Consider the following 27211-nt stretch of genomic DNA (forward strand, 5'->3'; position numbering starts at 1 on the left):
GGAAGGGAGAGGAGCAAAACCCACAGCTGAGATCCAGACACACAGAGGAGCCAGAGGAGAGTGTCTGATCCAGAGGAAGGCTGAGCTTCCACCCAAGCACACACCAGGACACAGACACAGGAGCACAGACTCAGGTCTGCTTCCCACAGCCAGACCCTGCCTCCATGGCCATGCATTTTACCAAGTGACAGCTTCAGAGGAGCTGGGACTCTCCAGAGGGGCAGGAATGCAACCAGAGCAACACTACAACACCCCCCACTCAAACCACCATCACTGAAGCTCCTGGGTTACACTCCTAAATTGTTTTAAAACAGTCAGACCTGCAAGGATCCATCAAACTGCTAATTACCCCCCCAAAATAGGTGTCTGGACACCTGCCAAAGGACCAGCCTCTGACCACAACCTGAGCAAGTGCAGAGACTCTCCAGGGTTCAGGTTTTCCTTTGGATCTAGTTGCAGAGGGTGCCCCTGGCACTAGAAATGCTTTCTGCATCAAGCCACCTGTAAAAGTTAAACTAATAGCATTTAATTCCATGAAATGACATCTCCATGACAGCTTAATGGCCACAGCTGGAACCCAAGGGTAGCTGCTTTTGTGAAGAAACCAGGTTTTTCAGTTTTCTCTCCCTTTTCTGAGCTACTTCACAGCTCTCAGCAGGACTTGCATCATCCAGGAAACCACTGGGTCCATGTAAGGAAGACATTTCTTCATCTCCTGTCTGGTCAAAGGGGGTGGATGACAAAGGGCCACAACAACCAAAAAAAAAAAAAAAAAAGGCACAGAGTGTGAACAGCTCAGGGTGAGCAGTTTGAATTGTTTTACCTCTACAATTCACTCATTTTGACCCCTGTTTTATTGCCTTCCCACAGATAATCATGTCCTCAAGTGCTCTCAAGAACCAAGCAACCACCTCTCACCTTGCCCATTGAAGTAAAAATCCCAAAGCAGGAGGGCCCCTGACCTCCCCACACTCCCAGGAGAATCCCTGTCCTATCAAACTCTCTCCCCAGATTTGTTCCCAACAAACAACAAGGTAACAAAGCACCCTTCCACCACAGACTCCCATCCAGGAGGCAGATTCAGGGCAAATGGAGACACTCTGCACATGGATTTGCCACAAAATCCAGCGTTTCTGACTATTTCTCTCCCTTGTACTCCCTGATTTTTCCCAAAGATAACACAACAGAACCACACTTTGCATGATGGTTTGCTGGGGATTTCTTGCATTTTTTAAAACCTCAGTACCTTTTCTTTAAAGCAAAAACTTGCTCTGCAGTTGGCAAGCTCCCAGTTTGCCTCTTCTCAAGCTGGTGCCTCCTCCTCTGCCCAAAAACAAAGTACATTGGGTGCAGCCTGATGCTCATTTCGGGGAGGGGAGAGGTGGAAACCTCACCTGAGTCATCCACATTCACTTAAAAGAAGAGAGCAAGAACACCTTGAATAATAGCATCCCTTTATTTGCTGACACCATTACAAAAACTGATTACATTTGACTTCAAAAAAAAAAAAAAAAAGGAGTGTTTACTTGAGGTTGAAGTCAGAGGCAGCTAATCCCAAAAATGTAATTAAGTAAAACAGTGTACAACATCAGTATTAAAATGTCATATCCCACTGGTGACTTTACCACGTTGGAGTTTTCTGAACAAGTTTTATTGAGCAAAATAAGACAAAAGATTATGTGTTTACTGTCTCTCCAGGAATGTAAAGGTCTAATTATCCAAACAGGTTTGTTTTTATTATAAAACTAAACTCTGGAGGTGTCTACAGAGTTGGGTTTTTTTCTTTAAATCAGTAGTCTAACAAGGATTAGAAAAGACAAAACTCTGTTCAGTGTTTCTGACGAAGTAGAAAGGGTGAAAACATAAATAAGGCTTTAATTTGGCAAAATATAATACAATGCCTTCTGCTATCCTCAAATTAACGATTCCCCCGTGACTTCACTCTGCAAGAGAAACAAAAACACCACGTCAGACGAGCAGTTTCCATACAAACCCACACCTTGACAGCATTTTGTTGGCGTTGGCCAACACCAATCTCAGAGGAACAAGCCAGGATGGTGGAGGCTGAGCAAGAACAGCCTCCCAGAGCAGAGTCAAGGTGCAGGAAGCCCCTTCCTCCCACCTGCACCAAGCCCATCCTATAAGGAGTCCTGTAAGACTGGGCTCATCCCACCCTGAACCCCATCACCCTCAAGACCAGCTCTGCTGTCGGTGCTGTGTCACAGCAGCAGGAGCATAAAAAAAAAACCTAAATCAGGAATAAAACAAGTCCCCATCCTCAGCAGGTGAGAGGGAGCTGTGACACTCCTCGTAGCAGCTCATTCAGCCTTGCTCCCTCTCAACCCAAACACTTCACGTCAAGACCTGGACCACAACCTGCACGAGCTGCCTGAGGAAGGTTAATGCAGAGTTTATCCAGACTTGATATTTAAGAAGTTTACCAGCATGATGCAGCCAACCACAAAGGCCCATGTTTCCAAACTGGCTGTATTTGAAAATAAAAGCCTTGTCCATGTGTCTGTCATTGGATGAGGAGTTCATGCCAGACTGATGCTCCAGGATACTCATATCCCCCTGACCACTGCGAGCCAGTGCTGGTAGCTCAGGGAAAGCCCAGTTGGTCACTTTAATATCCTCCATCCCAAAGCAATCAAAGCATGGAAGTGTAGACAGTTTGCTGGGATGAAGGAAACAAGGCACAGACTCTGGGAGCACAAAACTTCAGGTTACTTGCTGCATGAAGCAGCAGGTGGCAAAAGGGAGTGGGATACAAGATTAGTCTCAGCTAACTGATGTGTGGATCCACGGAGGAACAAATCCAGGGCCTACCAGAAGCTTTTCATGATTTGCACATACAATTTAAATTAGATATGAGGAAAAAATTTTTCACTGAAAGTGTTGTCAGGGTCAGGCTTTGGAACAGCAAGGCAGTGCTGGAATCACCATTCCTGGAGGGATTTAAAAGAAGTGTGGATGTGGCACTTGGTATGATATGGTTTAGTGATGGCCTTGGCAGTGCTGGTTTAGAGGTTGGGCTCAATGGTCTTACAGGGCTTTTCCAACCTCAATAATTCAACGATTCCGCGATATCATTCTGAAAAGCCTCATATTTTGACACCAGACTTGTTAAATTTGAACAAGGTCCCACCACCACAGACCAGTGGCCTTCCCAACAGCCACCCACCAGCTCAGCTGGCTGCACCCACCTGCTCTCTGGTAATGTTCTCATCCCTTTGACAGCATTTGGCTTATTGACACGAGCAGCTTCTTGAGATGACCTACATCCTGGTTAAGATTCACCGCCACATTTAGTCTTTTATCAGTCAATTCCTGGAAGAAGGGGAAAAAAAGAAATCATTAAAAACTCATTTACAATCTAATTACCACGAAAGCCTAGAATTAGATCCTCTGTATAAAATTACAAACTCGTTGTGCAGATGGGAACAATTCTTCTAAGTCAGAGGGTTATGGCCACGTTTAATGACAACATGGTTCAAAGTCAAGAAGCCCTTTCCTGTTCCAGGGAATTACCTGCATGCAGAGAATGCCAGTGAGAGCATTGCTGACCTCCAGCTCCCATCCTGCTGCTTCCAGGAATTGTGCTTGTATCCACAGCTGACCCAGCCTCGGAGGTTATTACCCCACATCCCCACAAGCCTGGCTGAACCCCCCCACAGATGGGAGCACGTGGTTTGTAACACAGGCTGGGGTGCACCCAGGGGGAGGGATGACTTCTGACCCCACAGCTGGAACAACAAGGCTCCTGGACCACCAAGGAGGGGGTCTGATTGAGGATCTGTGGGATGGTGTCCTCAGCAGTATGTAACACCCAAGCACAAGGCAGCTCCAGCTGTGGAACACTGTGTGGAGCAGCTGGAGACACACACCCTTCCCCACCCACACAGCTCCTGCTCAGGCTCAGGAACATGGGCTGCTGCCCACCAGCCATCCCATGGATTCACCCCCTGCTCTGAGCCCCTGGGAAATGCCCACTTGCCAGTGACTTGGATGAAGGCTTAACAAAGCAGTCTAAGCACCAGTCAAAACAGAAAAGGAAAAAGGAAAGCTACCATGAGCCGAAAAGCTGGTTTCCTGTGCTGAAATGAAAGTGCTGAGCTTGTGTTTTTAAACAAAAATAAATCCCTTTTTTATTTTTCCAGGAGTTCAACAGTTTATTAATCAGGAAGTGTCACAACTCAAGATGGACTCTTCCCCTCCTGCCTCCCTGACTGTCAGCCTTGCTGGAGCCAACAGTGCTGTGTAATCCCTGTTTTATTGCCTTTATTGATTAACTCCTCCAGAGACGCACCGAGCACTCCACATCCAAAACACACCTTGCTTGCTCCTCACTCAGCTCAGAACACAGACATGCAGATAACCTGCAGGAGAGCTTTTCCTGGAAATTTAACAGCTCAAAATAAGCAGCTCTGCCTTGGTGTCAGCAATGCAGAGGTACCCAGTTCCCAACAGGAGCACAGAGGCGTTTCCAAGCACTCGGCATCGGCCAACCCTGCTCTGACTGAACCAGTGCTACCACCAGAACGAGACTGATGCATTATGTGGTTGCAAATCTCTCCCCAGAGTTCCAGGGAAATTAGAGGGAGTTCAGAGAGAGCCATTTTCCCTGCTCCCATTTGGCTGGAAATGCAGAGTGAGCAGTAAATCAAACTCAAGCACCTGCACCGTTACAGAAATGACTCCGGGCTCAGACACAGGAACAAAACAAAGCTCTTACTGAATACAACTGGTGAACATCTCCTACTGTAAAAAATCACTAGGATCTGTGTTAGGGTAGCCTTAGCCTGTTTTACCCCTGTTGAAGATCAGGTCTGCCGAGGCTGAGACTTAGCTTAGTGATGTCATCCAGACTGACAGGAGCAGAAAGGCAAAGGCAATTAGCAGCCCAGCAGACAAATGAATCCAGCACTGACCAACATTGCCAGGGATGAGGGTGCCTGTGCATTAGCACTGGAACCACAGGCAACGAAGGAGCCTCTCAGTCCACTCTCAGCCCCATCTCTGGGAAGAGCTTTTCCCTCCCTTACTCTCTCTCGCTTCTTTTGTGATCTCACTAATCTCAGGCAGTGTTTACTCATAAATTATAGACACATCCCCAACCCTCCTGGGGCCAATCCTGAGTAGCTCCCAGTGGAGCAGCCACTGCTGTGCCCCAGACCCCTGCTTGCCATGACTCAAGGGAAAGAGGAGAAATTTAGGTTAAATATATGGAAGAAATCATTCCCTGTGAGGGTAGCGAGACACTGGCACAGGTTGCCCAGAGAAGCATGGATGTTCCTTCCCTGAAAGTGTTCAAGGCCAGTTTGGATGGGGCTTGGAGCAACCTTTGATAGTGGAAGGTGTCCCTGCCCGTGACAGGGGGTTTGGAACTAGATGAGCTTTATGGTCCCTTCCAACCCAAACCATCCTGGGATTCTATGATTCCATCTTTTTGGGATGTGGAGATGAAGAGAGAAAAAGGATAGCAGTGGGGAAGGCCCTGTGATCACAGGCCCAGTAGCCAAGACAAGTGCTGAACCGTCTGGACAGATTCCCCTCCACTGTTCCACACATATGGCATTTCCAGTTTCCAATGATGGAATGTTTTATACTGAGATTTGGGGAGGAAAAGCATGTTAGAATTCCTATAAGCCTCAAATAAGCTCAGTGCCTAAGCGAGCTGCTGAATTTAAATGACTTCCTTAAAGCACACTAAAAGGCCCCCTTTAGTCATCAGCTGGTCCCATAAGTGACAAAGCAGCTGATTAGAAAACCCAAATGGTCTATTTTTAAATTGAAAGAAAAGGAGTCTAAAGAAAACACTCTGAGTATGTTTGAGGGTTTATGCAAGTATCATTTCTCAATTTTGTGGGCTGGTTCCAGTACCCAGAAGGAACAAATATGCTCATTTTCGAGCATGTGTTTTCAGGTCCTTCGTAAAAAAAGAGGCACTGTTGCTAGGTGGAAGTGGCTGGAAGACTTTCTTTTTTGATCTCAGAGCTATTTTCAGCTGGGTTTTTAGGCTTCTGGGGAGACAGTTTCCTTTTTCCCCCCCCTCAAAAAAAAAAAAAATCAAAACCAAAAAGGCAGCAAAAAAGGCTTGGAGAAAAGATAAAGTAAATGTTCTAATTCCAGCCTCTGCCAATGGCTACCTGTCAAGAGCGCTGCTTAGACAATTAATGTATTTTTACTAATGAAGGCTTAATTATAGGTTTGTTAGGACTGTTTTTCCACACTCCTCTTCAGAATAAAGCCATGGATATTCTGGCAGAAAACCTGGGTTCCACAACGTGCCCACAAGAGCTGAAGAGAAGGAAGAGAAGCAATGCGAGAGCCAGAGGGGTTACGTGAGTTAAGGCTAAAGCAATTAAGTCAAACGAGCACATCTGGGGCACCACAGGGCACATCTAATGACACCTGGCCCAGGAGGGCTCACCAGAGTCACCAGCCACACGTGCCATGGCTGATGGCATTGCTGTTCCCATGTACCACATGGATAAGTCATAAAGGCACAGCAGAGCTGGGACTGGTTTGAGGAGGGATTCTCTCCAGCCTGCTGGACACAGAGCACCTGATTGTCACCAAAATCCCCTCATCTTCTGCTGAAGGGCTCAGCAGACCTACTATCCTCCCGGGAACGAGCTCACAGCGTTGGGACATCCAAGGCCTCACAGGCCCAGCTGCAACCCTGGCTTGAACACGGTGAGCTGACACAAAAGTCCATCAGCATCAACTGATTACTCTGGAAAAGCCATTTCATTCCTGCTAATGACTACAAAGGCTTTCCCACAGTACTCCTCAGAGGACCCAGAGCTTCCTCCTGCTGCTGATGAAGCCACTTACTTTCAGCAGCTAAAAGGAGTCGATATAAATTATTTGTCCTATCAGCAAAAGCTCCTCTCCCCCTCAGACGACAGCATTTCCTTCCACTCTATCCATCAGAAGGAAACGGGTAATGAGTTCCACTGATTCCACTTAGCTGTGTAAAACGTGTTGGGAGAGCATCTGCTTTAGCTTTCCCTTCCCAAGTGCCTCCTGGAAAGCTGTTTCGAAGCTATTTTGAAGCTGGTGTAAAAGCTCTTGTTTCCAAAGGTGGAGAACGCCAGTGAAAAAGCCACAGCTCCATCACCTCTACAGGTGGTGCCTTTTTAGGATCAATATACTCATCATCCAAGCATGAAAAAAGGCCACCCAAGAGAGAATCCACCAAATTCCACACCCTAAAACTGCACTGCCACTGCTGGAGGATATAGGAGCAACAGCAGTCTGGAGATTCACCCACCCACAGCACGAGGCAGAGCTCAGGTCTGTTCCTTCCTGAAGCTCAGGAAAGCAAGATTTTGCTGCTGGACCACATCAAGGCCAACACGAATTCCCAGGAGCCAGGACCAGCTGAAGTTGAATTCTGGCCAGAAGGAACCACGTTCTAGCAAGAGACAACCTCTGTCTTGGTGTTCTGGGTCATGCAGAACTGCCTCTTTATGGTGTTACAGATGTCAGCAAGGGCCAACCCAGCAGTGAGTATTTTAAGCCATCAGCAGATTTATTTTTAGCTTCCCCTTTCCCTTCTTGGAGGGACAAGTCTGGGGATCTTCCCACTGTTGCCCACACCAAATCAAGAACCCATCAAAAGCCCAGACTTTATGTAGAGAATCTCTCCTCTTCCTCCTCGCAGATTTGAGCCACGGGAAAGGGGTCGCAATCCAGATGACAGCAGAACTCCCAATGCATCCTTAGGATACAGCTCTAGGACACCACCCTGGCAAGGACTGGGAGCTTCATCAAGCCCTAATTTCCCCACCAGCAGCACACAACCTGTTCCTTTGCTGGAACTCACTTCCCAAAGTTCCCACTTTGCATGGGATTTGTGTTGCCCCTGAGCTCAAAGAAACACTCACCGACTCTGTGCAAACGTCGCTGTTTTCAATAACATTGGCATCCCCAAAAACTTTTCCAATTTCTCTCTCAAGAGCTGCCAAAGACTCCTGGGCCTGTAAAGGAAAAAAAAAAAAAAAAAGGAAGTTAAAAAAGAAAAGAAGAAAGGAAAAAAAAACAGGGAATGCACAACAATTAGCAAAGCCTGAAAAGCAACCCCCCCAGTCTCCCCGAGAGCACCAGACACAGGAAATCACTGTTCAGGAGGAAATCTGTTTTATGCCAGATTTGCTCAAGGGACCAACACATTTGCCAAGACTGACATGTCTCCTTACAATCAGCATGTTGCATGTCAGCCTGCCTGCATCTGAGAGCAATTCTACAGGGAAGCTTTAAGAGTCTCATGTCAAGTTATTAGGTAAAAATTGTGCAGCAAAATTTTTTTTGCAAGAGTAGGAGTGCAGGCAGGTCTCAAAAATCCTAATCATAGATGTGTACTTATGTAGAATACACCATGAACACCAGCACAGCTCACTTCACATGTCAACACCCAACGTAGTTTGTCCTGAGCAAAATTTTAAATTCCTTATTAGAGCAGGTTTCCTGTAGCTTCTCACCTCCTGGCAGTGCTTTTGTGATCACCTATCCCTGCCCCAGGACAAGGCATGCCCCACCAACAGCATTCCCCACTCCAGTCTTGCAAGAACTCATCCCAATTTCCATACTGTGCTGAAGGAAACAAGGTGTTCCAGAGTCTGGAGCCAGAGCCCAGCCACTCCACAGGCTATTCTTGTCTCCATTTATCAACTTTCCATGAGAGCTTTGTTTCTGGGGTGACAGACAGCACTGAGACCTCTCATGCTTAAAGGTTGTCCACTCCATCTCCTAAGAGCAGTCATTGAGGAAGAGCAGAGGAAACCCACCTGCTTGTCTGATCACACTTGCACAGAACTAACTTCTAAGATTTGGAGTCTCCTGGGTTATAGTTGATGTGTAACCACATGTCAATGGGCTGATGGCTTGTAAACCTACTTGTAACCCTCTGCCACTTGAAACTGGATTTAAAAGCCTCAGGCTGTGCTGTGGGTGGAGGGCTGTGGGATGAGCTTTTTGTTAGGCTGGGTTTCTTTTAAATAAAGAATTATTTGTCAGCCCCAAATCACCGCTTGTTCCCACTGGCATAAAATTATCATGAACAAGGGAGTCTTTCAGGAAGGGTAATTAAACAGAGCTGTTGGTTGCAGTTTTATCATTTCTACAGACATGCAGGTATCTTGCATGAGCTCTTACACCCACAGTCACAGTAGAGCAAGACACCCCACCAGGCAGGCAGTTCCCTCAAGCTGCTCAAATCACCTTTTCCAGCACGGGAAAACTACAAGTCATGAGAGTTTTTGATAAAATTTCTATTTGCAACTGTTAAGGGTCTCTGCTTACCTTGGGCAAGTCACCAGCCACCTTCTGTCTCTCGTTTTGATCAACTTTGAGTTTTGATAGTGTTTCGTTTAGCTGCGTTTTCAGCTGCAAAAGAGTAACAAAGAAACTCAGTCTCCCCTCACACACACAGGTTTCATCTGTCTGTCCCACGGATTAACCCAGTGCACATGGACTGCAAAGGGAGTAAGATTACTGACAATTACTGCACACACTGGATTAGTGGACATGTATGATGAGGTTTACAAGGACAGTCAAGGAAGAGAGACTCCATCTGTGAAGGTAAACGGAAAGAACGGAAACTACAGAAGAAAAGACACGGTCGGCATCGGCTTCGTTAGGAGTAGTTTCAACTTTTAAACTACATTGCCAGGAGGAGCATTAGCAACCCTGACAGTGCATAAGCCTCTCTAGCACCCTTATCACAGAAGTCAGCCCAGACTCCAACTTAATTCACAGTAAACATGCAAAAAATGCAGATTGTCATCTTCCTAGTTCAGGCTAAACAGTCTCTTTACTGCTGAATAAACTAAAAAGCTCTACTTGTCATCTTAATAAAGCACCACTTACTACAACTATGTTGACTTAACCAATCTGTTAACGTCACATCAAGGCATGAATCACTGACAGGGGGATATTAAGTTGTCGATTGTGTTTAGATTCAATCAAAAAAAGTGAAACTATTTCAGTCAAGAAGGATGAATACTCGGCACTGGCTGCCCTTAAACTGCAGCCTTCCAAAGGATAAACATTTTTTAAAGGGTATTTTGATTGCACTACAACACAGCACACAGAACCAGCCACAGCACTTGAGGCTTGAGCCTCGAACAGGAGTGTTAACAAGGAGCTCGAGTGCCAATTTTGTTGGATTTGTGCCTCTGAAGTGAGCTGTGCTAATGTTCACTATTCCTGCTGTCAATCTTCTTGGGAGCCAGCAGGAGATTAAAGAAGGGAACAAAAGGCTACTCAGAGCCCTGAATTCTCACTAATTCCAAACCTGCACATTATATTTGTCTCACCCTTGGAAGGCTTCCCCCTTTGGAGCACCCTGGACTGGTGAATGCTGGCTTTCTACATTTTGGAGAAGCACTGTTGAGCTCCTCTGCAGTTTGAGCTTATCTCCTTGCTCACCCTATAAGCAGAGGGAAACCTATTCTGAAATCCCACCATTTCTATTCCTCAGCCTCCTGCAAAAACCACTCCCACCCACTGGACAGCATTCCTGAGCCATTTGCATGCAGGTAGTTGTTCACCACCTCCTCACAGCCCCATCAGATTGCACTCGAGCTGCCCTAGCAGGGAGCTCAGCTTTTTAAGCTTTTGTTGTGTACAGACATAATAAATTGTTGCCTCTTATATTCAAGAGGTTGGCGTTTACTGATTAACTCCAAGCTATGCATTCAATTCCCATTTCCCTCGCTTTCAAAAGGAGAGGCTCTGGTTGCTGAGGCAAGAAGACTGTTCACTTAAGCAGATTGTTGCTGTGGTGGTGCTTTTTTTCTAAATAAACCCTGTTTTAACCCAGTCACATCAGTGGCAGCACCCTGGTGGGATCAGCTCCACCTGTGGTGACAGGTTCTCCCACCACCCACTCTAAAACCCACAGACACGGCGACAGCAACAACCTTCCCCAATTCTGGCTCAAAAAGCAAGAAAAACTGTTCAAACACAAGCAAAGGAAGGATCTGACTGCTCCTGCAGCCTTAAAAACCACATCAGTGAAACAAGGGAGAAGGGGAAGGGCTCAGATTGGAAAACCATGCATCCTTGGGTCTATCCTCGGTTAATCCAAGTCCTTCTTGAGAAAGCTGGTATAGGAGCATTATTGGCTGGAAGCATTTCTAGCCAAACCCGCTGTTTCACATGCAAGCACCAAGCCAGCACAGCTATTCAGCCACAGCAGGATGTCAGCAGCTGAATGGCTGGGTACTCTGAATTAATCTAACATTGGTTTTGGCCAATTTCTGTACATACAGAGCAGGATGGAAAAGGCTCTGTGCAGCCAGAACACAGATACCACAGTTGCATCCTCAAAAAGCTTTGGGGGGGGAAAAAAAAAAAATCAGAGAATAATCCTCAGGTTGAGAGCACCACTTTTGTTGCTCCAAGGCCATCACATTTGCTGTTGCATATGCCTACACTGCAAATCTTCTCAAGAAGTTTCAGGAACAAAAGTCTTACAGACTTTGGGGAAAAAAGGTCTTAAGAACCAGACATGCTATTGTTAGGAGCAGAGAAGAGAGACAAATTGTAAAAAGTCAGACTACATAAATGATTTCAATGGACAAAAATACCAAGCTGAAGAGGTTAGCAGAACAGACAGGATTTGAAATAAGTCTCCGCTTCATACGTATGCTGGGAGCCTGGTTTGTGCCCAACGGAGAACAAGCTTCTTACCAAATTTAACTCTTCATTCTGTCTTACTGCTTCAGAATATGAATCATCAAGTTTTTTCTGCAATTCAGTCAAGAGATCTTTGAGCTGAAATGAAGTTTAGAGTTTTAGGATTTGCCTCCTTAGGATGCCCCCTTCTCTTCTGCTCAGTTGTTAGTGTGCCGCTCTACCCTAAGGTGTCACAAGCGTACAAACTCCTCAGCCACAGGGGCTAAGCACTGGGTTAGTTTGCCAGCCAACTGGGAACCAAAAGAAATAATAATAATAAAAAAAAAAAAGAACAGCTTGGACAATTAAGTTTACCTCTCTGACTTCTGAAACATAAGTAGATCGTTCTATTTCTGCCTTTTCTAGTTCACTTTCCAAATGTTCTCTCTCTTTTTTAAGCTGGAAACAGAAAAACAGAGTTAAAACAGATGTTTCCAATGCTTTCTCGCAGTGTCATTTGCTTGATTTGTAATTAGCTGTAAATTTCTATCAAATATTCCGTGACATTTAGAGAGCATTTCAAATGCAGTGATTGCACAGTGCAGATTTAAACTGTTACACTTCAGAAAAAAAAAAAAAAAGATAAAAAGAAAAAGAATCAAGCCCAAGATTGTCAACAAGCAGTAAACTGTTCAGCCTCACAAGAAAGGGCTCTAGTGGGTGAGCACAGAAGTAAAAAACAGCACAATTTCCAGTACTCAGCTTCTCTGCTTTTTAAAAACACTGCCCAAAAGCCTCAGATTAAACTGCAGCACGGGCTGTGCTGCTTGCAGGAGAGAAGCCTAGAAAGTTCAGATTTACACACAAGCCTAAATCGTGTTTAAATAACATAAATCTTCAAAGACAAGGGAAGAAAACCAAAAAAACAAACACCTGCACGTACAGTTTCAACTTCTTTGATTTCTTCCTTTAACCTCTCCACCTCCTGCTCCAAAGAAGTGACTGAAGTTTTCATCTGCAGTTTTCAGGAAAAATAAAGATATTTAGTAGGGCTGGTCTAAGACAAACTCTCCTTATACACACAAGATTGCTCCTGCTTTCTAAAAATACTGAGGATGAAATCAGTGGCTGAATAAAATAAGATGGTCAAATAATACAATATATCTGAGTCTATGTTGGAACACCTCTTCTACCTTCTCCCAACCTAAGAAGTTCTTTGACATATTTAGAGCCTAAATGACTGAAATATTTGGAATATAAGGACTAATCCAGTTGGCCATTAGCCATAGTAAAGGAAATATCCTTCCTAGGAAGGGAACAGAGTCCATCATATACCCAAACCCAGCATTTTTAGCCTTATTAGGGGCTGTGTAAGTGCAGCAGATGGTAGCACATCTCTAGTTCAAGATCTGACAGCCTCTGTGAGCCCCTCAAACAAGATGTTTATAAATCATCTGTTTGCTCCAGGCTTACACTCTGGCACTCAAATTTACTAAGCAGAAATACTTTAGAAATTATTTTAAAAAAAAAAAGCAGTTTGACCTACTTTAATTGTAAACTGGGAAAGAGACATAAAAAAAGCTTTCTTCTTCCCACTTTTGCTAACAGAGCCTTCCTAAAGGGAAAGTTTTGCAGGCAATTTCAAGAGTAATTAGTTGACCATAATGGATTGAGCAGTATTTTAACAGCTTCCAAAAAACTGTTATGATCCTGTGATACTTCAATTTTAGCTCAAAGAGTCCACATCTATTCACAAATAGACTTGGAAAAAGAATCCAGGTGCTCAACGGAAGCTGTCTGTCCAAGTTATTAGGATCAGAAAAACATATTCCTGGGCACACTAACAGGACACATGTACATTTCTCGACCTTTGGCTTCCCATCTCATCAGTATTAATTTTACTACTTGCCATTTAGCTGCCTCCTGCATCACCTGCAAATGACTCCCCATCCCTGGAAGTGTTCAAGGTCAGGCTGGATGGGGTTTGGAGCAACCTGGTCTAGCGGAAAGTGTCTCTGCCCATAGAAGGAAGTTGGAATAACATGGTCTTTAAGGTCCCTTCCAACCCAAACCATTCTGTGATGACAGGACTGTGACACAGACTTGTCATAATGGCCACAGACCTTACACCTGTGCTGTTTATTTGTTCTTGCTTCTCTAAAGATGGCACCAGAAACAGCCACACAAATCTGAAGATATCGACAAATCCCCCATTTTGCAGGTCCATTTAATGGAAATACATTCCTTTAAAAACTAAAAATCAGTCTTAACTTCATGTAAAGTATCAGAGCACCAAAATACTACTGATGTGAGGAATCACTCCTATTACACTTGTTGCAGGCTTCACCTTTTTCATTCCCTGGTCACGAGCACATCAAACCAGGCAGCCAGGGCTGTTCTACACCTGCCTTCACAGAGCTCAAACACCTTCTGTGACTTCAAGCAGAACCTGCCTGGCTGCTGTGAAAAAAAAAAAAAAGGGAAAAAAAATCTTCAGAAATACCTGTTTAAGTTCCTTCTGTGATTCTTCAACTTTTATCTTCCATTTGCTTTCTTCCTCTTCCACGCTCCTCTGTAGCCTTTGTAAAATCCCCTCCTAAGAAGAGAGAGGGATTTGAAAGCTCAGAGCAGAAGAAAGGCAGCTTGAAACACCACACAGGTGACCAGGCATCCAACTCACCGTCTCTGCCAGAACAGATTTGTATTTCTCACACTCCAGCTGCAGCAGGATGTGCATTTCCTCAGCCTCCTTCAACTTCTGCTCCATAGCCTGGGCAAAGGAAAAAAAGGCACCACAGGAGTCACATCTCAGTGGGTGGATTTCAGTTCTATTCATCTTATTTCCACAAGCTGGTGTCATTCATGAGCAGGTCTGTCTTCCCAACCCATGCAAAGACAAGAGCAAGTGCAATGTTCACCTACAACTCTCAACATTCAAAGCACAAACTTCACGTGAGTTACTGAAAAAAATGCCCATCACTTGAAAAAGGGAAGAGGGATTTTGAATTTCATGAACTCCCAACTCCACGAGGCACTTTTCAAAGATGCAAATACATTTCTGATTTACAACTTGCAAACAACCACAGGTTGCCCAGGGAAGCTGTGGCTGCCCCATCCCTGGAAGTGTTCAAGGACAGGTTAGATGGGACTTGGAGCAACCTGGTCTGGTGAGTGACATCCCTGTCCAAAGCAGGGGGAATGATCTTTAAGGTTCCTTCCAACCCAAATGATTCTAGGATTCTATAAAGCAATTTTCTTGTGACTTGTTTGAGAATTTGAGCTTGACAATGTGTAAGATTTACACTGGAAAAATACATTATGCCACACACAGTTTGTCCACCTTGTGCCTACCTTGACATCCTCAGATCCTGAAGCCTCTCTCAAGTATTCTTTAGCCATCTTTTCAAACCCACATATCCATTCGCTGTGGCTCTGTTGGGAAATCATTCAGTTAAAGCTGAGAATAACCTCAACAAAAACTATCTTCAGGACATTTTGCCTCCAGCTGCAGGCTCAGGGAGCAGTGTTTCAGTCCTCTGAGTCCCCAGAGCTCACACACAGTTGTTGTTCAGTCAGTGTCACACACAGCTGAGAGGGGCTGGTGGGCAGCAATCCAGGAGCACGAGGTTATGACACACACACACACAGAGTTCACAGGGGCTTGGATGTGCTGAAGTACAGCTGGGTGACAGCCCTGCAAGTGTCAGGGCTCCACAAGAAGTATTTGAAGATTGAAGGGAATCTTTTCCAAAATCCCTGAGCAATTAAAGCAGACACTTGCTGCGTAATTCTAGGAAGGCTGTTTTATAACCTTACAGAAACAGTCTTTTTAAAGACTGGCTCATCAGGAGACTAAGTTTAGCACATTTGGGAACAATTTTAAATATGAATATTCAAAACCTCTAGATGTTATAAATGGAATGCAAACCCCATTTTCCCAGCCTCACTTCACATTACTCACCCCATCTGAACCACACGAACCCAGTGCACCTTCCCTGCAAACAACTGACAGCCACCATGGATGTAAAACTGGAAATCAGTGCTTGGGAACAAAATAAACCCTCCTAAACTGTGTTAGCTGTCACTGAGGCAGCACAACTCCTCCAGAAAGGGGGGGGGGAAAGATGGATCCCCATTGTGCCAGACAGTGAGCAAACACAGAGCAGACCTTATTCACCCCTCAAAATTTACTGTCTCAGTTGCAAGATGACACAGACAGGTAAATTGGATATTGAGTCAATAAGAAAACACACGATAATGACAATTTCTTTTTTAACACTTGTCTTGAAATAACAATCTGCAGCTTTGCCTCTCTGCTGGTGGGAAGCACAAGGCATCACCAGCAAGACTCTTGTCCCACTGCAAAAACCTTGGGAGAGAGGGGACTGTGAGGAAACACTCCAGACTGCCCAGCACAGCAGGACCAGAGCTCCCTGGTTCCCAGCAGAAGGTTAAGAGGAGCCACTTCTCTTACCACATTAGAAGGTAGGGAGACTTTAGGGAACAGCTTCTGGAGGAGTTCGCGCGTCTCCATCTCGGCAGCTTCCAAATGCTGCTGCTTCTCCTAAACCAAGAGAAGGGCTCACATGAAATGGGGGAAAAAAACACTCCACAGACCTGGCAATAGCCTTTTCTATGCCTACAGTAACTTACTTAACCCAGAAAGTCCTTTTGTAAGTGAGAAAGGCGCTATAGTCTCTAAAATTGCCAGTAAATTGGTTCAAAAATGGACACTAAATTGCTTCAGAATTTGGCCTTCACATTTGTTCTCGCTTGAGCTTTTATTTTCTTATGTTCTCCTCCAATCTAGCCTGGCTGTACAGAAATCACACCATCAGTCACTTGTTCACAACACAAGCTACACTGTGCTGAGTAACTGCATCCATAGATCACACCAACCCTGCCACTCAACCTGAGTGAGCTCAAAAACAAGCAGTTTGGTCAATCAACTATATATTTTTTAAAAAAATCCATGCTTTTTAAACAATTTTACGTGGGTAAAAAAAGAAGTCACCTTAAGTTAACATCATCACATCAAAAACAGAGAATTAAAATCTAAAGGAAACTTTGTGTTAATGCACATTTGAACCAGGCCAAGAAAGTAAGACTTCTAAACATTAAGTACTCAAGAGGAAGACCCTTACATCCTCCTGTCCCAACCCTGGATGCAATGGGAAATAATTATTAGAGCTGTGTGACAATCTCCAGGTTTTCTTTGTTATTGCTCTGCCAATATAAACACCCAGAGCCAAGGGCAACACAGATCCATCCTTCCATGTATTTAACATTTAAAGCAGAGCAGCCACAGGACATATGCTTGCTGTGCTTGTGGCAGATTGGGTTAATTTAGCCCCATGATGCTCAGGCTCCCATTTAAATTTAAATGTAGAAAGCCTGAAACCCTTCACAGAATGCAGCTTTCAGCCAAAATCCTTCACTGATACTTGTTTTTTTTTTTTCCTTTGACATCACTGCCTTGCTGCTCTGAGTTCCCCTGCTGCAAGAGGTCCGTGGTGTGAGCAGGCTGAGATTCAGAGACAGAAACGAGACATTAGGTTGTGAAGTTGTGCTAAGTGTGTTAGTTGGCAGCAATTTAGGAACCACCAAGAAGTGGCAAGTGGCTGTTTGGTGAGGTCTTCCAACTGCAAGAGAAAGCAGGTAAGCATTAGCACACAGCAAAAGCAGGTACAAACCTCCCTGACCGCGGGGCCAGTGAAGAGCAGAGACACCTCCAAAACACAGGCACACAACCCCAAATCAGAGCTCCTCTGCTTCTAGCTACCTGACTTGTGTTCCTACAGTTAGTTTGATGCCTTTTTTTTTTTTTTTTTAATTCTGCACAGTGGCAATTAACACTGAATCAGGCTCACAGCAAACACAAGCTCCTTTCAGAGCGAATCACACCCTGTATCGTTTTGAGCATCAGTCCCATGGTCCCTGTCGAGCTTCACATGCCTTCAAGGAGCAAATTCACAGCTGTGGTCACACCATTTTCCTGAGAAGCTCCCAGGTTTTTAAATAATAATAATTTAGTCCTGGTTCTTCACAGGTCCAATAGATTTGTTCAAGCACAGCCAAAGCCCAGTAGAGGAAAGCAGGTTGCTCACCAGCACAGCTTTTATTCTGGAGCTCCCCACAAACCAAAAACAATTCACAACAGCTCTAACAATTATGCAAACGGAAATCAAAAGTCAGCATGCCCACAAACTAACAATTAAAAAAAAAAAAACAACAAAAACCTAAAGACAACAGGAAGAAGCAGAGGTGAGAGTATATGAATGATCGCTCAGAAGAGATTATACTTAAACTGCAGTAAAAGTTAAATGTCTCCATTTCACTTAAAAAACCAGCTGCAGATCTGCTTCTAGCTTAATGCATCATTTCTAGCAGTCAACATTACAACCTTGGCAGTCTTGTTCACTTTGTCCTGCAGCAATTTTTCAGTTGATGCCAATGCTTCCATTGCTTCCCAGTTTTTCTCCCGAAGGTCCTAATCATTTTTAGAAAGAATGATTTCAGTTCAGCCAATATTCAAACTGTTTTCCTTTTTACTTCAGAGATATATTTCGCATTACATTCCACCATTTGCATTTAAATGCTGGTTACTCCAAGATGATTTTGCTGGGGAATATGACATACACTAGCAAAAACCAAGTGTGATCTTCAAAGAGTCTGAATGAAAAGAGGGGGGGTAAAAATGCCAATTTCTGCCCAACCTGCCCCCGTGTCCAAAACTGATCCAAGTGTTACTGCAGAGCTGTATCACTACAGCGACCCCACACTTTGACTGCACTTGTAAGAAGAAAGAGGGAAGTTTTCAAAAGTAGTGAGGAACACAGACACCAAACCACAGATTACACAACAGAGTGTTAGGCATGTCGCGGTGCAGAACCCAGCATGGACCCCAGGAGACATGGAGGTGTGTGCACATTTATGCCCCTGATCCTGCAACCCGACCTTGGGCCTCAGCCCAAACCTACTGCGCCGGGGCCGGTTTTAGGAACGCAAAGCTCAGGGCCTCGTTTGGCAGCGTTTACCCCACACAGGTCTCTCCACGGCAGCCACAGAGAACTGGTTTGCTGCTCACCAGCCCTCCGGGGAGGTTTCTGGGATTTCAGCAGTGGCGAGCACGCCCCAGATCCACATGGAGAGACCGCAGTGCCGCGCTCCTGAGTCTTTCTTGGCGAGGTCATCAAACGTGTACTCCACAAGGCGTCAACATGCAAGCTCAGCGAGGAGGCCCAGAGCTCTTCTAAGAGCAGCCTCACAGCTCATATCTAGGAAGGATGGTGGGCCTTGCAGGGAGGATTAAACTTTTTCCAACCCTCAGAGCAATCTCCTTCAGCAAAGGGCTGTTCTGTATTGGTTTTTAATTCACCGAAGTGGCACTCAAACCCTAGCACGTACCTACACCAGCTTCACTTCACCACTTCTATTTGCCTGCTATCCTAAGGGCTGTTCTACAGGATATACACACAATATTGGATAAAACTGGAGAAAAAGCTGGGACCTGCAGGCATGGTCTGCCCTTTAGCAGCAGTCAGATTTCTGCCTGCACCACGAAGGGTACTCAGACCTTGTGATTCCCCAGGAAACACACATGCATATGTTCTACCTTTCCAGTTCATCTGTCTTCTGAGACTACTCGGCCACTTTCCCTCTATTTTATTTCAGCTCTTAGGCAGAAGTCCTTGCTCTACAGCTCAATATTTTCCTTGTGCATCTTCCTTATATTGTCCCTCTACTAAGCAATAAAGCTTATTGCATGGTATCCATCAGATTTTACAGGCAATCAAGGAGGGATAGGCAAGATAAATCAACTTTCTTCCAAGTAACTTAAAAGATAACACTCTTGCCCTGCACAGGTAATGTATTACAAGGAAGTAACTTCACAGCTCTCTGATGGCAGATACAAGCTTTAATTCCACCCACAAACAACCAGAACTGCACCATCAGCAGCTGCTGTGAAGGAAGGCTCATGGTCCTTCACCCACTCAGAAAGGTCAGGATTAGTCATTCAGGACTGGGAAGAGCCAGATCTGACCACCCTGAAGGTAATACCTCCTCCCATGTCCATGCACAAGGACCATAACTCAGAGCACAGCACCTTTCATTCTCCCACCCTCCCTCCCCAAACTCCCTCCTCTTCCCTTGGCAAAGGATGTGTTTCTCAACAGGGCTTTTAAGGCTTGAATCCAAATCTAAGAACCTGCTCTGGGATGTGTTCCCTAGCAATTCTCCTTCCTCTCATCCAATAAGCAAATTGTCAAGGAGGTGACAAACTCTAAACCAGTAAAGTATGCTCAGTCACTCCCAAAAGGAAAGGAGTGTCCAGGGGGCACAACACAGCAGACATTCCCTGCAGAATGCCCCAGGCATCAGGGAGTGCTGTGCACACAGGTTTGATTGTTTTGGGAGTTTGGGGGGTTTTCTGGGGCGGCGGGGGAAGAATTTCCTTACGTTGTTCTTTTTCCTCTGCTGCTCAAAGGCGTTTCTCTGAGAGGCGAGCTCGTTTTGGAGACTGGCAATTTCCTTCTCTTTGCCTGCAACCCTGAATTGACAAAGAGAACCATAAACAAGTCAGGAGACACTGAAGAAATTTCCAGTGAAGCACTGACACCCTTTCCCATACACTGCCTTGCCTTCCCTTCCAGTAACACACTCTCTTTGAAAAGCTGCTCTCGCTGACTTGGCAGCATCACTTGCTTCCCACTGCTCTGTGAACCACAGGCTGCCAGAGCAAAGCCCATTGTAAAGCTGTTGTTTGCCTACAAGAGGCATCTGCACACATTTATCAGGGCCACAGAAAGGCAGAGCATTAGCTGAGGATAAGTCAGCCAGCCCACGTTAGTACAGCACCACAGAACAGGCCTGCTGGATAAGAGCATTCCCTTTCAAGCACCTAGTCCACAATTTATAAGTCATTTAACTTAAAAGACAAATAATTCTGCCAGCCAAAAATGCATGACAGTGGCAATTTGCTTAGCACAGTGTGAGGCAGTATGGCATTAGCTTCCACATGGTTATTTAGTGTGCTTCAGCTCCATATTATAACACACTTTTACCCCCGAGATCTTCCCTGGGAAGAGATTTCCAATGGATGATTTTATAATACAAAACCCCCTCTACTGAGCTGAAGTTCCAAGAAAAAAAAGCCTGTCACTTTTGCTTGAAACACCAACATTTAACTTTTCAGCCATACAGCTGAGCTGGCATGCATCCAAAATTAAATCAATCATGGCTCACTTCTGTGGTGGGCACAACACACTGCCAGCACTGTCTGTCTGCAGGAGACTGCAGGATTGTCATCGTGAGCAGAATCTCCATGTTCAAGTTTTATTAGATAGCAAACTTCTTTGTTTTCTTACTGCCCACTTCTCACACTCTGATACTGTACATTTGGCATTTATTTCACCTTCTAAATTTCCTGAGCAGTAAGTGAAATCAGTTGCATTCAACTTCTGGCAGTACTCACACTTGGAGAAGCTCCTCGCTCTGGACAGCCAGAGATGCCTACAAAGAGACCAGAAACACATTAGGAGCAGACCAGCAGCAGAGACCATGATCTGCCTTGTTAATCAGGCACTGCTGCAACACCACACAGCTGCACTCTGGGTCTTTCAGAGAATCCTATCCAGTTCCCCTTGGCCAGGAGCCTGGCTGGGATACAGCGTGGAAAGACCGGGTGGAAAGGCAGATTAGAATGCAGGAGTAAGAAAGAACACAAGGCTGCAAATCCACATGATAAAGGGAAACAGGAATAGATATCCACAGCCAGAAAAACTGGCTTAAGTGCAACCCAGCCCTGGAGCTGTCCCTGGTTTTCCACAGTCAACACAACCTCTGCTTTTTCCATACCCTCCTATAGGATACCATCACTCCCTTCAACTTCATTCAAACAGTGCAATTGGAAGCTGTACCTGTTTGCAGTTCTCCTGCTTTAATTCTTGTATTTGAGCTTTAAAAGATTCATTTTCTTTTTGCACCTCCTGTTGAAAGAAAAAAGGTAATATATACTCATGCATAAATACAGATACACACTCACAACACATACATTCCTCAAAGATGATATCAAAACTTTACCTGCAACTGTTTTTCTTGATTTGCAATTTCTCTCTCTTTTTCTTCCACCACAGCTTTCAACTTCTTCATTTGTTCTTCTTCCCCTTTCAACCTGCAGAGATAGTTTAAAAAGTAAGAAAAAAAAAGATTAAAGTAAGGAAAAAAATTTATGCTAAAAAGGGACAGACACTAACTGGGACAGTTTTCGCAGCAGAAGATAAATAAATTTTGTATGCTGCATATGCCAAAAGGAGAGCACACACACGGAGAAGAAACCATTGCACTACAGCTCCAACCCAAGGAACTGATCACCTGAGCAATCCCTGCAAGCCAGGTGGCTCTGAAGGTGCCAGGGACAGTCTCCTAAAGGTGAGGCTGCCTCAGGTACCACATCCTGGCTCTACCAGAGCTCTGCTGGGAGGGCAGCACATCACAAGAGCTGCATTAAAGACAGAGCCCTTTTTGGCAGTCTCACACGACCTTCCTCTGACTTGGAGCAGCCAGACAAACCAGAGTCAAAACAGAAAGCCTGGCAGCCTTTCTCCATAAAACAGGAGCTGCAGAATTGGCTATTGCATCTCAGCCTGGAAATGGCAGACTGGATCTGTTCACTGCTTCCACCAGCTGAGCCACAGGCACTTCAGTCCACACTCTTAAAAATGCTAAACAGAAGGAGAAATTATCACTAGACACAGGAAGTTTCACTGGTTAATAGAGCCCTGAGTGCACATTCCCAGAGTGTGAGCAGCACTGCTCAGGCAGGATGGGCAGGGACACCAGACACTGAACAGCCATCAGCACTAAGAGCTTATTTTAGCAAAGCCCATGAAATTCCTGAAACCAATTCATACATTCCAATTTAAGATAAATGCCAGCACCAAATGCATATTCTCAGCAGACACTTGAGGAACTGCTACTATGCATACTCACATGCTCTGCAGGTCCTGGATTTGGGATGCAGCTGGTACCTGTAAAAAGTAATTCCCAATCTCATTTTGATGGCATAGTTTTCAAATTAACAGCAACTCTTTGCATGAGCAGAAGCAACACACAACTTGCAAGACACTTGCCAAAGAAATACCAGGAGTTTTGGATCAGACACTGATCCAAGAATAGCTAAACACATAATGGATTTCAGAAGCAGAGCTTACACCAAGCATCCCAAACTTCACACCAGCCAATTGCTCTCCATTCCATATTTCCCCTGGGATAAATGCCTGTCTAGACTTACACCCAAAATAAAAGTGCAACTCAGTTTCTCCCCCCATCAACAAAAATCCAAACTGAGTTAGAATACCACCTTACTGGGAAAATTCTTCCATCAAGGATGTCCAGTTACTTGTTCTCAAGTCCAGTGCAGGAAATCAAAAGCCAAGATATTCCAGCCCCAGATAAAGGGATCACAGCAAAGCCTGACCACTTTAAGAGGAGCTGCTATATTCAGTCACAGCAAGAGTTCGTCCATGACTAGAGGCCTCCAGACCTGCTTCAGTCTGGCAAGGAGGTGCCCAGGACACGGCTCTGATTCTGTCTGGGAGCTTCAAAGCTTTCAGACCACCAAAGCTCCTCGTTACGCGCAATATCAGCCCAGCTAACGAGAAGCTCTCAGAACCTGTTATCCATGTAAAACCTGTTTTGGATGAACACAGCTGAACTAGGGGGATCTCTGCACAGCAGACTACCAGCTTAGTCAAGTAGGATTTAAAACAGCTCTGTAGGTTGAAGGCAATGCAAACCCTTTTTGAGAGGTAGAGGAGAGAAACGTTTTCCTGTTCAAGCAAGGAGCATTCCCAAACCACATCCACACTGCAGGCTGTACCTGTTGGAGCTGTTGCAGGTTCTGCTGTTCTAACTCCTGAACTTTAACAGTTAATTGTGCAATTGTATCCTTCTGACCCTTTGGAAAAAAAAAAAAAAAAAGGCAAGTTTAGAAATGTAAATTTATCTTTTTCACAGCCAGAAATGCTGCAACAGAACTTATTTCCCTCCAGAATACCAAAGAAGGCTTACCTGCAGACATTCTCCTTTCTTAGCAATCTCTTTCTCCTTCTCTTCCAATAAGGCCTCCATGGTTTTCACCTGCTTTTCCTTCCCCTTCAGCCTGTACCATTAAACACACAGAGACACACAGCATAAACCCTTGCTCTTTTATCCACCTGAAAATAAACCATCCGATGCTTTGCAGCACACAAACAAAAGCAGCATCTCTGATCAAAGGCACAAACACAATTCACCTGCTAAAAATCAATGTGTGAACACCTCCACTTCAGAGCCTGGGTTAGCAGGAGATGCCCTTGATCAGTGGTACTGCTCATTTAAGTGAGAGCTGACACATATTTGCAGGGATATCACACACGTGTGCTCTCCTCATCTAAAAATACTTCCTTCCCCCTCCCCAGCTGGGGACACGAGGGACTGACTGATCCCTTACCCACCCAGCTACAGCACAGATATTACCAAAGTAAGTTTTCCTCTATGCCTTGCCTACATCCCTCCATCCTGACTTGAATTGAATCCCTTGCAGCTAAACTGGGGCTCACAAAACCAGGCAGCACTTCCTGTTTGCTGTCTCAGGCAGGACCAGGTATTTCTAATAAGGACACACATCTAAGACCAGTGTTAACAGCCTGGATCACTCCACATGGAGCACAGACAGCAGGAAAGAACATTTTAACTTAAAATAGAGCAGAGAAGTAAGGGGTGCACAGGGCAGATCAGACATTAACAACTGTACTTACAGAGTCTGAAGTTCTTTGACTTGTGATGTAATGGACACCTAAAGAAAATAATCAGTACTTCAGTTCAAGGCAGGTGGAAAAGACAAAATAAATGCTAAAAACTGCTCTAGGGAGAAACATGGGGGAAAAATACAGACATTCATAAAATAGGCACTATTTGTTGCAGGTATATAAGCATAAACACTCCTTTGTTTGTCTTTTTTTTTTTTAATTATGAGAAGCCAAGTGTCTTCACCATCTACATTCTCCACATCTAAAATGTGGTTTCCAGAGCAGCAAAGGAAACAGTGCAAATGGGAACACAAGCAGGCCCATGTTTCCACCACGGGACACACAGGAAGAAGCAGACACTGATGATGACAACCATCTCACCGGCAACTGCAGCTCAAACCAGAGGGACCATCCCTGATCACTGAGATCTTTGCACAAGGAATTGATTTTTGGATGCTTTCTGCAATGTCAGCACTCCTTTAAATTCCCATTTAAGGCTGAACATGGGTTGAAGACACAAGATTTAGTGGGAATGTTTCTTTTGAATTCTGCATGAAAGACTCACAGCAGTTATCTGCGTAGATGCTGTTATCTGTGGTAAGATCCTCTACCACAACATGGCAGGAGTTTCAGACATTCCCAAAAATCTCTATTCTGCTTGCAGGAGGGGCACAAATGTATCACCTTTGGAGCTTTCCAGAGACATCAACTACAAACTGCCCTTTTTTTCTGAGCTCTGTGTCAGTTCCAGGGAAGGAAACACACAAAAATAACTCCCTCAGTTCCTGGAAATTTGCTTTGGAGGAAAAGCCCAAGACGGAAACACATTCTGTGAAGCTTTGCCTAAAAAGGACAAAACTTTAACACTAAGGGAAGAAGAAAAGGGGGGTGACATGTTGGAATGTAGCTAGAAAGACTGGGGGGGGAAAGAAAAAGTGCAGACCAAAACCACAACCCACACAAACAAGCAAACTTCCTGACAGCACGATGGATTGAGCTGCCTGCAGAATGGGCTCCCTATGGAAACGTGGGCTTCCTTTGTTCTGGATGCTAGACAGCAATCATGCCAAAAAAGCCAAGACTCCTGCATTCCTGAGAGCTGGAGTAAAACTTACTGTGCCAAGACCGACTCTCTTTGGGCACTGGGAAGAAAACAGTCTTGGGTTTACCTGGAAACCAGATACTATTTTGGGCCTGTAGTTTTTGTTCCAGCAATACAGAAAGGCCAACAACAGGAGATGCAACCTCAGAAGTTAAAATTTCCAAGCTGTCAGCCCCCAAAAATGTCCCAGGTTTCCATGTTTACTACAGGGACATTATGCACTGTGCCCAGCCAGAGTAAATGTTGCAGTGCCTGAAACTATAGCAATTCTTGCCAAATTCCATACTAACAGTCCAAAAAGCTCAGGCATCCAAAGGTACATGGTTTCTGAAGGACAGCACTAGTTACACTACACATTTATGGCTTTATATCCAAGAACAGTGTAGCTCTACCACTAAAACACTCCTCTACCCAGTGACATTGAGCAGTGAAACAAAACACACCAGAACAGAAATGAGTGAGCAGCGCATCCAAGGCAAGGCTGGTTCACACTGCTGCCACTAAGGTGTTTTACCTGTTTCTCCATCTCAAGCTGGGAATTTCCTACTTCTTCTTTCAGAGCCTCTATTTCCTGTGTCAAAGCCTTTTCAATGACAAAACAGACAGGGTTGGACAATGGAAACACAAAAACGCCACAAGAATGGATGCTACGAGTTCATCGCTCTACGGTGCCATGCAGTAACAAAGGAATGGTAGTCAGTGGCATCCACACAAGAGCCAAGGCAGGGATTGCAGAGAGATACCTGAACAGTCTTCTCCTTGCTTGCTACTTTTAGGACTTCGGCTTGGAGGAGTTCTTCCACTGATTTTATCTTTCCATCCTTCTCATGGATCCTTAAAGAGAGTAGAGGGACAACATTAGCTGACAAAAACGTGCTACTCCAGCAAACACACGAGCTTTGGTTGTTATCCCATCACATCACCAGGCTCTGGGATCCACAGCGGGACCAGGCAGGAAGAACAAATAGGAAGAGTAAGACTGGGAATAATCAGAACAAGCTGGCTTTATATAACCAGTAATTCACATGCTAAATAGATACCATTACAGTCTAAAAATGCAAGTTAAGGTATCAACAGTCCCTGGAACGATACACACTTAAAATCAGCCTTCACTTTCCAGCAAAGTATTTATCAACTTACACTACACACAGAGCAAACAAGCTTACTCCTTTTAAAATGCCTGCTGAACAAAAATGAGTATCTGACAAATCAGTGCAATTCCTCACCTAGTCCAAGCCAGGCTTATGAAATTAATTGCTTAGCAAAGAAGCAACTGGATTTGCAGAAGGTATTGATCCGACATGATGTGCCTCTAAAGCAAAAATGCTTCCTGCCACACACAAACACTTCACCCAGTTAAAAGCAAATAATTTCGGGGAAGTGATTTACTTGTAGTCGTGGGATAAAGACAGAGAGAAGTAACAATCAGAAATTAAATCTGTGCAGCAACTTACACTTTCTGGAGTTCCTCCACCAGTGACTGGAAGGAAACCTGTTCAAAACAGAGCTTCAACTTAGAAAAAACAGAAGATAGCAAAACAATCTGCAAGTGTTGAGGGGTGAGGAGTAGAGAGCTGGAGCACCCTGGCACTGAGTAAACTATGTAGCAGCCTAATGATTTTATTTATCTCCTAAGAAAATTAGGTGTCAGTCTCCAGTTTCTGGCAAACCAGTAATACCAAGTCTGCTG

General features: G+C 44.7%; 1 protein-coding gene across 8 annotated transcripts in view; it reads right to left on the reverse strand.

Moving 5' to 3' along the window:
• Window positions 1-1525: 1525 nt before the first annotated feature.
• KTN1 (kinectin 1) overlaps window positions 1526-27211 on the reverse strand; it is a 56760-nt gene continuing 31074 nt past the window's right edge. For 3 of the 8 annotated variants that reach the window (XM_017831767.1, XM_017831763.1, XM_017831762.1), the window contains 23 exons: window positions 26976-27013; window positions 26265-26355; window positions 26036-26104; window positions 24429-24466; window positions 23701-23791; window positions 23510-23587; window positions 22621-22658; window positions 21712-21802; window positions 21549-21617; window positions 21104-21141; window positions 20089-20179; window positions 18032-18118; window positions 16103-16192; window positions 14980-15060; window positions 14309-14398; window positions 14132-14224; window positions 12572-12643; window positions 12004-12087; window positions 11704-11787; window positions 9310-9393; window positions 7896-7988; window positions 3207-3330; window positions 1526-1943 (listed from right to left, as the gene is read on the reverse strand). In XM_017831767.1, coding sequence (XP_017687256.1) covers window positions 3226-3330; window positions 7896-7988; window positions 9310-9393; window positions 11704-11787; window positions 12004-12087; window positions 12572-12643; window positions 14132-14224; window positions 14309-14398; window positions 14980-15060; window positions 16103-16192; window positions 18032-18118; window positions 20089-20179; window positions 21104-21141; window positions 21549-21617; window positions 21712-21802; window positions 22621-22658; window positions 23510-23587; window positions 23701-23791; window positions 24429-24466; window positions 26036-26104; window positions 26265-26355; window positions 26976-27013 — 1695 coding nt within the window. In that variant the 3' untranslated portion in view covers window positions 1526-1943; window positions 3207-3225. The remainder of the gene's footprint in view (window positions 1944-3206; window positions 3331-7895; window positions 7989-9309; window positions 9394-11703; window positions 11788-12003; window positions 12088-12571; window positions 12644-14131; window positions 14225-14308; window positions 14399-14979; window positions 15061-16102; window positions 16193-18031; window positions 18119-20088; window positions 20180-21103; window positions 21142-21548; window positions 21618-21711; window positions 21803-22620; window positions 22659-23509; window positions 23588-23700; window positions 23792-24428; window positions 24467-26035; window positions 26105-26264; window positions 26356-26975; window positions 27014-27211) is intronic. The other 5 variants (XM_017831764.1, XM_017831766.1, XM_017831765.1 and 2 more) reach the window with 5 other exon arrangements.

This window comes from Lepidothrix coronata, unplaced genomic scaffold, assembly GCF_001604755.1.
Source record: "Lepidothrix coronata isolate B3197 unplaced genomic scaffold, Lepidothrix_coronata-1.0 Scaffold196, whole genome shotgun sequence".
Classification (NCBI taxonomy): Eukaryota; Metazoa; Chordata; class Aves; order Passeriformes; family Pipridae; genus Lepidothrix; species Lepidothrix coronata.